The sequence below is a fragment of the Echinops telfairi genome, unplaced genomic scaffold (assembly GCF_000313985.2).
Source record: "Echinops telfairi isolate 266 unplaced genomic scaffold, ASM31398v2 ScPeMD7_2010;HRSCAF=2546, whole genome shotgun sequence".
NCBI lineage: Eukaryota > Metazoa > Chordata > Mammalia > Afrosoricida > Tenrecidae > Echinops > Echinops telfairi.
This window is the reverse complement of record NW_022105908.1, coordinates 18,853,497-18,868,680: the sequence shown is the minus strand read 5'-3', so window position 1 is coordinate 18,868,680 and position 15,184 is coordinate 18,853,497. Positions and strand designations below refer to the sequence as shown.

The 15,184-nt window shown below is 51.8% G+C and overlaps 1 protein-coding gene across 7 annotated transcripts in view; it reads right to left on the bottom strand.

Moving 5' to 3' along the window:
- The window catches only part of MYH10 (myosin heavy chain 10), a 131,345-nt gene that overhangs the window by 39,288 nt on the left and 76,873 nt on the right, over positions 1-15,184 (bottom strand). For 4 of the 7 annotated variants that reach the window (XM_045293458.1, XM_045293457.1, XM_045293459.1 and 1 more), the window contains 6 exons: positions 13,934-14,052; positions 13,106-13,258; positions 9,809-9,982; positions 7,792-7,965; positions 7,496-7,610; positions 3,589-3,651 (listed from right to left, as the gene is read on the bottom strand). In XM_045293458.1, the coding sequence (XP_045149393.1) occupies positions 3,589-3,651; positions 7,496-7,610; positions 7,792-7,965; positions 9,809-9,982; positions 13,106-13,258; positions 13,934-14,052 (798 nt within the window). The remainder of the gene's footprint in view (positions 1-3,588; positions 3,652-7,495; positions 7,611-7,791; positions 7,966-9,808; positions 9,983-13,105; positions 13,259-13,933; positions 14,053-15,184) is intronic. The other 3 variants (XM_045293460.1, XM_045293461.1, XM_045293462.1) reach the window with 1 other exon arrangement.

The window sequence follows — 15,184 nt, the reverse complement described above, 5'->3', positions numbered from 1 at the left end:
GGGGCTGCTCACGGCAAGGTCAGCGGTTTGAAACCACCAGCTCCTCCACGGGAGGGGGACGGGGCTCTCTCCTGCCACGGAGCTGCACCCAGGCTGGGTCACTGGGAAAATGGACCGTGTTATCAGTGCAACGGCCTTGTTCCCCAGGGGATTCGATTGACAACGTGGTGCTTTCTTGTTTCTATGGGGTTTTGTTTTCCGTCTTTAGCTTTTTACCCCGTTCCTGCTTGTTGTTTGCTGGTTGGCTTGTTGTTGCTATTGGTTCAGTTGGTCTCATGGGGCTGATTTTTGTCATGTTACAGCCACCAAAGTAAACCCGGGTCCTGCTTATCACGTGGACATGCAGATGGAGTCTGGGCTCCTGCTAACTCCCGCCCCGATCCAGGAATAGTTCATCCTGAGAACAAGGCCCTGCTCGATACTCGCCCTCATGAAATGACCACCGACGACGACGGGGCTACAGCAAAGGGTGGTGAAGAGAGTAGACAGTGCCGGTCATCAACCGGAATAGTGTCGGGGTCTTGAAGGCTGTCTTCAAACAAGCAGCCATCTAAGCGAGGAGGCATCCAGCTCCATGTGCAAGCAGCACACCAGCTGTGATCCAAAGACGACAATAACAAAACCCAAATACGATGAAGGGAAAAGCTAAAATTACCAACATCCACTTGGCAGAAGGATGGAGGACAGTGGAGCCCAACACCCATGTGCAGAGTCTCTGGTTCGACGACGCCTCTGGCGGATCCCCACTAGCCACAGGCAAGGCCTCTCACACAGCTTCACTCTCAGACAGAGATCACGGCAATCTTAATCACGCTGGATCGGACGTGGCCTCCCTCCTGACCCAAGCTGAATTTGTTCCAGGTGCAAGTATCTCTTGACAAAAATTTCTTCCTTACTGATTATTTGTATTTTTATCTTTATACTATTATTCTTTTATCCTTACTGCTTTGTTTGGTTTTTGATGGTTTCTGTTGGGTTTCCCAGTTTGTTTAGCACAGAAAGAGGAAGTATAGGGATAAAAACTGATGCAAGGGTTTACTGGGGATGTAGGGGTGGGGGTGGGGGTGGGGGTGGGGGGTGGTTTCCGGAGTAAACAACGATGATGGGAGGAAGCATCGGAGCTGATGGTAATGACACAACTCATTTTGGGCAAGGGTGGGGTGTTCTAAAACTGATTGTGGTAATGACTGTACAATCCTTCTTGGTATGAATGAATGAATGAATGACTGGATTGTAGGATGTATGGATTCGGTGCCAATAAAACTAAAAAAAAAAAAAAAGTGCAGCCAGCAGAAGCTACAGGGGCAGTTCTACGCGGTGAGTCAGCATCCACCACGCAGTGACAGTGAGCTTTTTGGTGTTGCTTGGAAGCACTGTTATCTAAAACTGTTCCCGGTGAGACCATGACCTGTGGGCGAGTCTGGACCGGTAGGCCCTGGACAGAGCTTCTCTTCAATGGCACCACCATCGTCTTCCCCAGGTGCTGAGAGCGTCCCGGCTTCTGTGTCTCCAGGAAGGGCCTTTGACGGAGTTATAAACCAAGTACCAGGAGTCCCATTCTCTGCTTCCCAAAGATCCATCTATATACCTTGGCCTGGTCTTTGACATTGAATGTATAGGTTTTACAGCAACATGTTTTTCTCCTCAAAATGTGCTCACGTATTCCAAGGAGATCTCCAGGAACGGAAACATTTGGACGCCTTAGTGATGTCACTGACCCTCCACGGACAGCACGTGAGGGCGTCTTCAGGGCCCCCGGTTGCCCTTGCCTTTGGCATTGCTGACCTAGATCCAGCATCTCTACGGGAGACCACGTAATCCCACAGGAGAGGGACAAACCCTAAGCAGGAATGTCAGGCGAAGCTCCTGCATCTAAAACTCGTCCCCTTCTTCACGGCTGACTTCCGGCGTGTCTACTTTGTCCCAAGGGGACCTGGTGGTTCTACGGGTTAGGTATTGGGCTGCTGACTGCCAGGTCGCTGGTTCAAAGGCACCACCTTGCTCCGTGAAGACGGTGTCTCAGAAGGGTCAGTCATTGAGAGTCAGAACCACTCGGTGGCAGTGGGCTTCCTTTTGGTTGACCTGAATCAGGTGAGCACATGCAGGCACTACCCCCATTCATGTAGAGCAGTGGTTCTCACCCTTCCTGATGCCGCGACCCTGTAACACGGTTCCTCATGCGGTGACCCCCCCAACCATAAAATTATTTTCGTGGCTACTTCATAGCTGTCATTTTGCTGCTGTTATGAATCGGGCGACCCCTGTGAAAGGGTCATTGGACCCTCAAAGGGGTCACGACCCACAGGTTGAGAACCGCTGATTGTAGAGCTTTGGGTCTGGAACTCGTAGGAGACTGGAAGTCCAAGAGACCAAGGGCACGAATCTAAAGAGGGCCCAGAACGATCTACTTTGGGATGAATCCACAAGACCTGGGCCCAGGTAGACCACAAGCCTAAAACAACCTCTTAGCAACAGTCCTCTCTCCTTATTTCCTCCGTTTTCAGAACTCCCGGCAGCCAAAGATGACCGAGTGAAGATTTCTGCCTTGGGAGTTCTGCAGAATTTTCATAACAGCTCCCATGCCTTCTTGGGCATGATCAATCCTTCCCTTCCTTGCAATCTACTTCTTTCTTAGCATGCGCGCTAGATCTGGGGAGGAACCTCACCTTGGATTAAGAGAAGCACATTCCTTCAAAAGTGTTTAAAACAATTCTTGAGATTCCCCATCATCATGTCTCCGACCACAGTGTAAATTCTGTACGACGAATTCAACTTGATCTCTGGGTTTTGCTATTTGCCAATGGTAGTCAGCCACTAGAAGGCTGGGGTGGTCTTCATGTTTATGCTGGGTTTTCTGGGCCCTCTCCCCAGTAGGCTGTTTCCAATCACAGGAGCCAAACCCACTGAGCTCAAGATCAAGGTCAAGGTCATTGTCTGGGTATGCCCAACACACTACTCTCTCTGAGTAGTCTCAGCTTGCTTCTATTAAATTTCAATGCCTCCAGTTCAAAAGAAAGGCCGAGTAGCCAGATGTGCAGCACACAGATTACAAACAGCTAAGGGTGTGATGGGCAGACCAACGCACCTGACATCAGCATGTCATCGATCACAAAACGTGACTCAGAAACAAGCCTAAAACGACCCGACTTCTGGGAGGTGCCTCGAGTTGGAAATGCCAATGCGACTCAAGAAAGAGAAAGTTCTTGCCTCACAGCTCAGTACCTTCGCCCTTCCCGAGGAGGGCTGTGTGCCCACAGGGTGTGCCTGGAAAGCCCCTGGGTTACCTGACTGTGCAGTGCTGCGTGGTGCTGTGCATAAAGTCAGAAGCAATGTGGAGAAGCAGGAGCCACGGCACCGTTTATGCACTTGAGACATTTGCCTCGGAGGGTAGTAAGAGCATGGAATGAAAGGTTCATGCAAGCCTTTGAGCAAAACAAACAAACAACACCGACAGAAAGACCCCCAACAGACCCCTGCCCCCACAAGGCACCACCCCCCACCTCCCCTCCCTCCACCCCGGGAGTTTTTCCTGTGGGCTTTGAAACCCCTCTGGTTTGGAAGGCCTGCAGGCTTTCGGTAGACATTCACCTGGTGGCTCAGGAAGACCAGAAACACTGTCATAGAAAGAGGCTCTCTGAATATTCTGAATCTCTAAAGCAGAGACACCGCAGAAACGGGGGCAGAAGAGCAGATACACAAACACTTCAGTTAGTGTGGGAGACATTCGACATTGCAAGCACAACTTTGACATCGGGCTTCCCGGGCAGCTCGTCCAGAGCAGACAGGAGCCCGTGCAAACATTACTGTTTTCATAGTGAGGCCGCCCATTTGAAGTCAGTTTAACCCAACTCCGCAGAGCTTATCCCCCAGCTGTGGGTGTGGGCGCTTCTCCCGTTACGTGGTGAGGGAAGGATGGCAGTTTTGGGGAACCAGGTCCAACTCCAGGAGTCACCTGGCAGTTAGCGAATCAGGACAAGGCCATGGCCAGTGAGGAGCAGTGTAAGCGGTGGGGGCTTTTGTACTAGCCGCTGTGGACATTGTACTTCCGATGCGGATTTCTGGAAGATGGTTTAACGTTTAAATACTGATTCCTGAAAAGACAGGTTCTTGGCTGTCAAGGAAAACCAAATTCCGTTCCGTTGCAGCAAAATGTTAAGCTCTGCAAGCCGAGAGCAAACGTGTGTGAGTTTGCCAGTCACACGTAAATAAGGTCAAATGGTGAGTTATAAACACTGCTCCCCAAGTTATCCCCAGAGACACATTGACATGAAAAGGCAATCTGTTTGGGTTCGCCCCCCACCCCCCCTTCAGTATGTAAACCCCAGTAAGTGGCAAGGAGGGACCCTGGGGAGAACATCCTTCAGGCAAAGGCAGAGGACTCTGACTCTCTAGGGCAGGGCTGCCACCAATAAGTCTCACTGCTCTGGGATTGGCCTGAAGCAAATTCTGCACAACCCTCCCGGAAGCTCCTGTTTTATTAACACACAAGGCTTTCCACCCCAAGCCTGGCGTCTAGGCAAGACGTATGTATGATGCTGGAATTGCGCATCATTTTCTTCTCGGGGATTTCCTTGGGTCTGAAACAGAGGCAACGACAATGTGTTCTGTTCAAGGTTATTTCCTTTGCTTAGAGAAGAACAGCCCCTCGTTCAGGTGAGCGCTACATCCTACGTAAGCCGTTCTCACCTGGGAACCCTCTTCCAAATTCTGGGCCTGTCAGTGATTTTTCTGGGTGACACACAGAGACCTGAACCCTGGACACCAGTGTCCCACCACCTCTCTGGAGGGTAAGTGGCATAGGCACCCACCGGGCTGCAGGACTTCCTGCTGATGGCAGCGTTGCCAGAACAGCTGAATCAAACCTGGGGTCTAGTAACAGTTTTCTTTGCTGTTCTGACAAAAACATGGCCAACCAGGCTCCCAATCTGGACACCTTTAGAAGTCAAGGGCTGCACGGTGGGCTGTGAGGCCAGCACACTGGGCCCCCGGGGGTGGAAAGAGCTCGTGTGGGGAAACAAGGCATGCCACAAGGCTGCCGGGCTTCCTCTGTACACGTAGACAACCCAAACAGAACATTCCCATGTCTACTGAACACAAGGCAGGAAGACGCAGTTAAAGAACCTCGGGGCATAGAAAACATTCTCCCTAGCCTGCCGATCCCACAAAGTAAATCTCATGCATCGTCATTCCTGATGTCTGGGGATAAAGACAGAGAATCAAAAGAAAATGGAAGGAGGGCGCTCTGGATGCTCAGACCTAGGACTGCCTGTCTGTCTGAGTGAGTGAGTGAGTGAGTAGATGTCCCAAATGCTCTTGGAGATGGCCTTGCAAGAAAGAATGGACAATCTACTTTGGAAACTCTGCCACTGAGATCCGTAACGTCCATGGGGCCGCTGAGACGCAGTGGTGACTGGCCACTCCCCACATGCCTGATTCTCTTATTCGGAGCACAGTGAGCGAAAGCCGGTTTTGAGGCATTCGCAGGAAAATGGAGTCCCTCCGTTAACTTGCCTTTGGCATTCTTCCCGTGCCGGCTGCACTTGTCTGTCAGCCTCCTCGCTGGCCTCCCCCCTTGCAGGTTCTCCCACTTTAATCCATCCTACAAGCCAGAGCCAGCTGCGCTTCTCCAAGTTCAACCGTGCTGCTGCTCTCCCGGCTCACAGGGCCTTACTGGAAGTCCAAAGCCACTGGAAAGTGGTGGTCTGAGTTCTCCAGAATCTGGTCTTAACCTTTGACCTCCACCATGCTCCCTACGAACCTTCCTGGACACCCCGGCCTAACTTGAAACGTAAAAATGGCCCCCTCGCACCCTGGCTTTCCCCCTTCCACGACGGGATCACCTCCTCCTCCCTGCCTCCCTGCCCTTTCTTCTCTCGATGCCAACCACGCTCAGGGACGCACCACCCTCCTCCTTAGTGGGCCCAGAAATCTACATCCCTAACTGCTTCAGGGGTGATGGTGACATCAACGTTTAAGAGTCAGCCCCCACAGCAGGGCCCGGCACCTAGCCAGTGCTCATCAAGGCTAGTTTCTGTTCTTCATCCAACAAAGCCTCCCTGGCACTCCCCTAGCCCCCAGAGAGGATGGCCCTGCCGCGTGCCCAGCCCTGGGGGCTGGTGCTGCACCATTCGCGTGGCACTGACCAGCAGTTTGTAGACACGTTTGCTCCCGCTCCTGGACTGGAAGGGGCATCGGGGCACCGCATAGGGCCCGATCCAGCCTTAATGGCCTGAGTTCCCAGAGGGATGCCCGCACTGGCTCTGGGCCGCCTTCTCCCCCCTTTCCTAGCATTTCCAGCTCCCCAGCGCTGGTCCCTGAACAACCTTTTTGTCTCTTTCCCCAGCTCAGGTCTCGGATTCTCAGATCTCATATTCTGACACAGCCCAGTGGCTGGGACAAGAGTTCTGGGCCTGCTCAGACACATGGGCTCCTGCTCCCTCCCCTTTCTAAGTCCCCGGGTCCCATCCATCAAGTGACTAGATTACTGCCTGATGCCACTCAGCCGCCAGCTGGAGATTTTCACTGAAAGCGGCCAAAGCGAACCCTTCTGTTTTCCTAGTGGAAGCCTAACCTCATGAACAAGTGCCCCTCAAGCACCGTCTCTTCCTGGGCACCTGTCCGCTCTGCAAAGGCACCCTAAACACTTCCTTCAGCTGATGAAATGAAGGCCCTGCCCCGACTCTCTTCCTCTCTGCCCTCTGGCTCCAACTGCCCTTGCACCCCCAGCCCCCCCACCCTGCTTCCCTACTTCCCGTGTCTCATCTCCTTCTAAGAAGACGGCCAGGTCACAGTCTATATTACAGGTGCGGGCGGACTAGAAAAGGCAGGCGAGAGCCAGGTCGAGGGCCGAGGTCCTGCCCGGCCAGAACCCAGCAAAGGAAGGACAGAAAGCCAGGATGACAGGCAGCGAGGAGAGCCCGGTGCTAATAGAAGATACTGGTTCCCATCAGCCATAAAGCCACGCAGACGGTTGGTGTTGATTGGGGGTATTTGTGAAACCTGCTGAGGATACGATCACGATGTTGACTGGGTTTCAGGTAAACACAAGAACAACGAGGGCTGACGGGAATAAAAACAACTGCTCCGTGTGCCAGGAGTTTCGCGTTTATCCCCCAGCTTGTGTGTGTGCGCGCGCGCGCCCGCATCACAGGTGGAAGACACAGCCTGGTGAGAAAATGTCCATGTAACAGGGCCTCGGGGTTTTGGCCTCCCAGGACCCTGGAAAATGGGGGCATCCTCGAAGGCCCTGACCTAGCAATGTCCCCCCCTCTCCCCTCAGCAACTGAGCAAGAAGGCAAATGCTTTCTTAACGTAAGAATACTTAAAATGGATAAAAACTCCAATATAACGGCAGCCCTGCTCTAGGGAAAGAGAACATTTTAAAGCAAGATACATACACATGCATCTGTGTGTAAAAGACCCAAACGTAAACTTCCAGAGTGGCTGGGAAAGACTCTGGGGCCAGGTTTAATGACAACCAGGAGCACGCTCTCACCGTCTTTCCAGAGCTCGGCCACAAATCTGTCTGAGGACTGGTGCAGAAGGGTGGCCACGTTGTCATTCAGGGGGTCCATGTTCTTCATCAGCCACTCGTCGGCCTTGTAGTCCACCTGCCGCCGCGAGGGGTGGATTGGGGGGGAAGGGGGGGGGATACAAAGAAAGAACAAGAAGACTCGGTCCAGCTTTAACGTAAATGCTCAGGCCCGTCCAAACAAAGGGGTCTGATGCCCAGGCAGGCCTCAAGGGCTTACAAGCATGCGCATCCAGTCAGTTCAGCACAAGGCCTCTCACCTTCCCCGCGTAGTGTATGATGCAAAAGTCAGCTTTGTCTTTCAGCTGCCGGGGCTTCTGGAATTTGGAGTGAGAGCCTTGCTCCTGAACCAGCTTCTCCACGAAGGTCTTATCGGTGGCTTTGGGGAACCAACACTCTTCGTCCAGCAGGGCCAGCACCCCAGGAGGGTTCGCCTGGCAGGGAGAGGGGGTGGAGCTGACGCGGTGTGTGTGACAGGCCACGTTGCACGCACAACATGTGCATCGCATTTGGAGGTTGACTGTCCAACACCAGTGGAGTTCTATGAGAATCTGGGGGCGGAGTGAGGGGTATTAAAGGGGTAGTGGGGGTACCTAGGATAAAAGGTGTGTCTAACAAGTGTGTCAATCAAAATGCTGAGCTCTCAGGCTGTACGTAAGTACTGGTAAGAAGATGGACAGGCAACCTCTCGTACAAATGCAAATTCCAAGTAAATCCCCGCCCCCTTCCCACCAAAGCAACAAATAAGGAAGGGCGGCGAGAAACTGTGGGGCGAGGGGGGCAGGAAAGATGGGCTAGCTATAGCCTCCCCACATCTCAACTAGCTGGAGAGCTCTGGTCACGTGTGGTTTCGGTTTAGGGCAAGAAGATGCCACCTAGCAAGCATGTCACACTTGGGAAGGATTTGAGGCTATCAGTGGGCAGTGCAGATGGGAGAAGACAGAACCGGTCATCAGTCACTGTTTTTCTACACTCATCTCCTGGAGCAAACGGCTCTGCTAGCCAAGCCCATAGACCCCCCCCAAGGCTGAGAGCAGGTGAGGGGTGCCCAGGGACGGGTGGGCCAGGGGTGGAGGCCCGACGAGGAGGGACTGCTAATGGGCACAGGGTGAGAAACATTGGAATTTGGTAGCAGTGATGGCTGGCCAAGTTTGGGAGTACCCCAACTGGTGCCCACTGTAACCACAGGGCTGGCACGCCATGTGGCGTGACCAAGGGTGCCATTTTCGGGGAGCGCCGCTAAGGGGCCCAGCGACGGTACACTGAGGGAGCTGCAGTGCAGGACTTGAATCGGCCGGTCGGCTATGAGCCCTTGAATGTGGAACTGTGATCTCGTCTGTCAACCTTCACACAAGAAGCTCAAGCTAAAAGAGTCTATGGATGATGCTCTTGTGCAGGGAAGCAGGACAGACAGAAAAACTACACGTCGTCCTTGACTTGCAAGGACTTGGTCTGACCTCGTTCGCCCTGTATGACCAAGCTGCCAATGTGATGCTGGTGAGACGCAGCAGAACTTTACTAGAGCATCCCCACAAGACCACGGCTTTTCTATTTACTGCAGAAGAGCTATCTGTACACAAGCACTGTTTGTAAAGCACAGCTGGAAGCGACGGAGTACAAGTGAAACAATGCAGTGAGCAGTCAGAGGAAGGTGCGGGTCCAGACGGCTGGCTGGGCAGACCCGAGAACATCCTCACGTCTGGCCCATTCCTCCATGACTGTGCTGGTCTGTGGCCGCTCCACCTGCCCACCTGGAGGAACCCAGAGCAGCTGAAAGAGCACTCCTGTAAAGGCCTCCGAGACTGGGCCTTTTTAACAGGCCGGGAGGGGGTTCAGAGCGGCAGCTAGCTCAACATGCCCCACCCATCTGACCACTTTGAGATAAAATGAAGCTTCATGTTAGGATCATGGAAAAGCATCTTTCTACCGTCATTTGTTTACTCTTTAAATTCCTTTGAGTAAACATGAAATCCTGGAATAGATCTCAGACACGATGTAATCGTTTCTAAAATGACTCCATGAGAGTTGGGAATGTAAGTGAGGGCTGGGATTCCGGGTTCCAGGAACACATGTGCACACGTGTCTGTACCCGGGACACGGCTGCCCCAGGGAAGGGCTGTCATCTCATCCAAGCACCGCCGTCCTAGGCCCTTTAGATGAGAAAACTGTCCCGACACTGGCTGGCCAAGATCATTTCTGTCTGGAATTCTGCCAGGAAATACGTCCTGGCCGCCGGTGGGCCGTGGCCGGCAAGCCCGGGGGTGCCTGACTGCTTACGGGTCTCTCGATGAGGTCGATGCAGGGCTGCAGGTCGAGGCCGAAGTCGATGAAGTTCCACTCGATGCCCTCGCGCTGGTACTCCTCCTGCTCCAGCACGAACATGGTGTGGTTGAAGAGCTGCTGCAGCTTCTCGTTGGTGTAGTTGATGCACAGCTGCTCGAAGGAGTTCAGCTGCAGGACGCGCAGTCCAAATTGGGAGGGTGGGGGTAGAGGGGAGGAAAAACCGTCAGCTCGCTATCCCAAAAGTTCGTTAAGCATTATTGATTAGGTGCCCACTGCATCATCGTGTCTATCTAACGTAGGCACTAAACCAAGGGCCTGAGTCTGCCCAAGGCACCCGCCCCTACCATACACATACGAGGCTTTTGTGAAAAGGTAAAAAATAATATATCATGGCCACATGGTATTATTGACTTGCTAAGATGAGAAAAGAATTAATTTATGCTAAATGAATAATCTACAAATGAAACTTTAATCAAGTGCTAAGAGTGAATGGTTAAGAAACAGAAATGAGAGTAGATTAAAAAAACACAAAAACAAAAGAGGCAGAGAGGGAGGGGAGCGCAGAGGCAGCAGGGTGGGCTTGGGCGACACTCCACACTGTGCGGGGTCTGCAGACCCAGCTGGCACCGATCCACCCTTCAGACAGGCTGCTAATCTTTTACTTGTTTTGGAGAGCCCAGCCTGACACACAGGCTGCAGGTGGTTAAGTGAGGTTACTGGCGGCTTTGCTAAATGCTTTTCTTGACCTTTGGCACTAGCTCACAAGGTGACCTTGAGCATCTCAGGCACTTCTGTGAGCGCTCCCTGTTCGTCTGGTGTGACGCTGACTGGATGCACGGATGGCTGAATGAACAGGTACGAATTTCTCCCAAGCACCATCTCATCGATTACCATGACCCCTTTTCAGTTCCGTGCTGTTCATATGACCAGCCGGTGCCTGCAGATAACCTCGTTCAGTACGAAAACGTTTTCAATTAGGGAGGGCTTCATCAATCAAGGAGGAGACTGGTTGCCTGAAAAAAGCCACTCAATAATCTTCCACACTCCCGTGGGGACGTCACAGTCCCTACTGCAGCTGAGGTCCTGCTAGGCAGACAGGGCTGTTTGCCCTCCTTGGCCCTGCCCTTCTAGTGAGGGTCACATCAGGAGCCAGAGAGGTATTCCCAACCAACCAGGTGTGCTTATTCAGGGTCTCGTTTCTATGAATGGAACGTGCAATTCCTTAAGAGAAGGCTGTCTTACCCGTCGAGCCTGGTGACTACATCACATGACATTACCCACACACATTCTACCTGTCTTCCATATTTAGGAGGCCGGCAATGGTATTTTAAAACAGGTGGCATTTAAGCTGGCCACACAGGGTATAAAACTCGAAACGTGTACGCAGAGGTGAGCTGGAATGAGGAGCCTCACTCAGGCCCTCACTTGCTCTCCTCAATGTCAATCCCTGGCACCTACTTCTTCCAGAAACACTCCACGCACCGACTGCCCGTGTGTGTACACACTGTTGCTCCGACTAACTGCCCACGGGTTTTCTCGCCTTTCCTCTTTATGGAAGCAGATCGATAGGTTTCCTCCCAAAGGGTCATTCGAGTGCTTGGATCATTGTGCCACCAGGCACCTGAATAACAGCTTGGATTTTTTTTGTAATCAAACAACGTCACTGGAAGACTTTCCATAAATACATAAAGCCATCTCAGTGCTTTACTTGGAAGCACAATATCCTACCGTATGGAAATATTGTTAATTGGCCAACCTCCTCCCCAAGCCAAAACTGTTGAGCTCGAGTTGGTTCCCATTTACAGTGACAAGGACAGAGTAGAACTGTCCCCAGGGCTCCACGGCTGTCACCTTGCAGAAGCCGACGGCCACCTCCTTCTCCCGGGGTGGCTGGTAGGCTTGAGCTGCCAACGTTGTCGTTCGGAGCTGAGGGCTTAGGCCACGCACCACCAGGACTCCGCACCCACTTCCTACTAGTGGACATTTGGTTTGTACTCATGACGTGTAATGCTCTACAATCACCTGGCGTTTCCAGCAGTGTACGCAGATTCCTGCTGGGTGCTCACACCCGCTCCTCACTTACTGACACGGCCAGGTTCCAAAGGCTAGGCCAAACCCGGCAATATGGGAAAAGGAGGGATACGGCTAAATGCCATCATTACAAAACTGCCAAACCACGGAGGGTCGAAGTCCAGCCAAGCTGATACAGGACCTTAACCGTCACAGCCAGTGTTGCTCTGGCCTGGCAATTTGGCATTTACCACTGCTAAATATACACTATTCATGTGCAGAATAAGTTAAACATTAGAGCTGCTTTCCCCCCTTTTCCACTGTTATCAGAAAAGTGTGACGTGTCTGAGCAAGAGTGACTGGAAGTTCATGTGTCAGAACCACACTTCCTTTACAATGCTTTGGTTAGTGCCTTCCAAAAACATTTCAGGAGCCGGGTGATCAGTGGAGGGAAATGCTTACACCAGAGTAAACAGTAAAAATTTATGAGGACAGAGCTGTAGCTTTAAATGGGTTCACTTTAAAAACAAGACAATTCAGTGCGTGGTAATCTCTGGAAGTACTGACCTTGGTTTTTAAGGCTGAATGGAACAGTCTGTCTCTCAAAGGAGAGAAGATACACATTTTTATGAGACCGCTGATCTGTAACTGTGTGACCTGTGCTGTGATTTACACCGGTGGCGGTTACGTGTTTGGGGAAATCCATTCAAATCGACAGGAAGACATAGTGAAATGCACCCTATCAACTCCTACCGGTTAGACCTCGTCAGGGCGTAGATGACTGTTTTTCCACAGGTATCCATCTCAAACCCCCTGATTCTCCAGCCCTGCCACGGTCGTGTTGTCCCTGGTCTGCAATGGCCCCACAAGGATCTCCCACTTCTCCCTGTGCCCCACCAGCCCCACAAAACTCACACACACAGGACCGCTGGACTTGCTCTGTGTGAGGGACACGTGTGGGTGGGCGGCTTCTCGTACATCAGGCGTGCCCCACGACAATCTTGCAGAGCAGCCTTCTACTTACAGGCTGCCTCACGTGGGTCTCCCTACCTCTTTTCATCACACCGTCTATTTCCTGCAGTTCACAAAGCTGCGGATTTAGTCCTTTTCGGTGTTTGAAAGAACCATCATCCCCTATGTGCCTGGTGCCCAGCACTGTGTCTGCCGCACAGTGAGCTTTAGTAAGTGGGCGTGAAAAGCATCAACAGAAGGGACAGACGTTAAGACAAGGAGGAAGGGCGGGAAGGAGGGAGGCAAAGAAAGGGATCAGGAAACGAATACCTCAAAGATTTCAAATCCAGCAATGTCCAGGATCCCGATGAAAGATGCCCCCTGGCGCTTGGTCCTGTCCAGGGCTTTATTAATCCGGTGAACGAGCCAGCGGAAGAGTCGCTCGTAGGTCGCTTTAGCCAGTGCTTCTACTGCAAAGTCTGCCTGCAACGACAACACGCACCCTTCATTCCGGAGATAATCTCAATAATGCTTTCTCCACCTCTCGTGGGTGGTGGTGGTGGTGGTGGTCTAATAGCAAACTAAACCCCCCTGAAAGTAACCATGACTATTTAATCATCTCAGTTTTACACATCAACTGAGGGCGATAGTAATAGAATTAAACAGTAATTTAGGAGATGGGTCAAGGTGTGCGGGAGATCAACTCCTCCCTGGGTTTCTAGGTAGCATGAATGTATGTGCATTCTGGGATGCTTTGAGCCATTTCAGCCAGGTGATACTTCGTCACACAAGACTCACTCCCCAATGTTCTTCATGGAAGCTACTAAGGTAGTTACGGTAGTGGGGCAGTAAATGGGTAACTAAGAACCCAGCAGCCTTGTCACAAGCCCACCCACCACAGGGACCAGGTAGCAGGGCCTGTCTCTACCGGGCTGACTCTGAAGCCCAGAGATGTCCGACTGGGTTTCCACCCATCGATCACCTAGGGACAGTGGGTGAAGGTATTCCAATGGAAAGGTAAGTCCAGAAAATATACTGACTTGTACAGGCCAAGAAAGATCCACCTGAGCACCTTTCTGACCGACTCAGTTTCTCACACCTCAATCAGAAGGTCATCCGTTCAAACAAACCCGCCAGGGCATTGACTATCCCGCTTACTTGCTCTTTGGTCTGGGCTTTCTGCACGTAGTCTCGGCCGACCTTGATCCGGGGGGTGAGGATGGCCCGGGTGAACTCCATCACGTTCATCCCCAGCAGGTGGCACAGCTTCTGCGCAACTGAATTTGGGGAGTCTGTTGGTGTGCCACGCCCAGGAGCCTGCTCGTGGCCCGTCACTACATACTCGGTCCCCGCCTTGAACGAAGAACTGGCACAGGCATCAGATCATACACCAAGCGACTAAACACCTTCCAAGCTTTACGTCTGACGAGGATGCCTGCATCCGTTCAACAAGGCACTCGTCCTTACAGGGGGAGAGATGGCTAGCTGTCATTTAATTATCCTGGAGAATTGAGCATAAATTATTGTGTTTTAGAACCCAAAGACACTGGGCAGAATGAAGGGAAAAAAGGCTTAGAATTGTTGAACTCATCCCTTGGCCTTTGGCCAGTGATCAAACATAAACCTGTTTAAACACCTCAAAGCACAGGTGAACCTGAAGGACACTGTGTTGAGGGAAAGAAGTCACACACACACACACACACACACACACACACACACACACACACACACAACACAGCCCAGTCTCGCATTTATGAAATGACATCACAGCCAAATATGTGTAACAGAAACGCATGTTCATTAGTGGCTACGAGGGAGTGGTTACGTTGGGGAGGGATTTGGTCTCTAGATAGTAGACACTTGCTATTTTGGGGGATGTAAAAGGTGACACGGAATGTGGGCACAACCGAAAGTGCACACAACTAAACAAAAGTAAACAACGTCCCTAAAACGTGCACAAGGGAAAAAGACATTTTAACAATTGCTACGGTATAGGTCATTGTGAAACAGCAACAACTAGTCTGGGGTCTTAGAAGCTCGCAAACGCCGTGTCAGATACAATGATTGGCCTCTACTTGTCTGGACGCAAAGAGAAAGCAGGGCACCAACAGGACCAACCGCCCACAAGAAGCAGTCGGACCTCCCGAGACTGCAGAATCAGGGTTCCTGGTAGCAGGTCAGAGTGCTAGAATGCAGGTCCTTCAAAGAAGGGCTGGGGTAGGCTACATTTCTAATTTAATTTTAAGATGCCTTTATTTAATCAAAACTTAACGATAATAACCCAGTGTGTGCTTGCTGTTGGGCCTTGCGGACACTAGACAGTGCATTTCTTGTCAGCTGACCACCCTGAGGAGAACCGGTCAAATCTTACAGCCAATGGAGCGCTTTGTGGTAGACACAGAGGAGCAT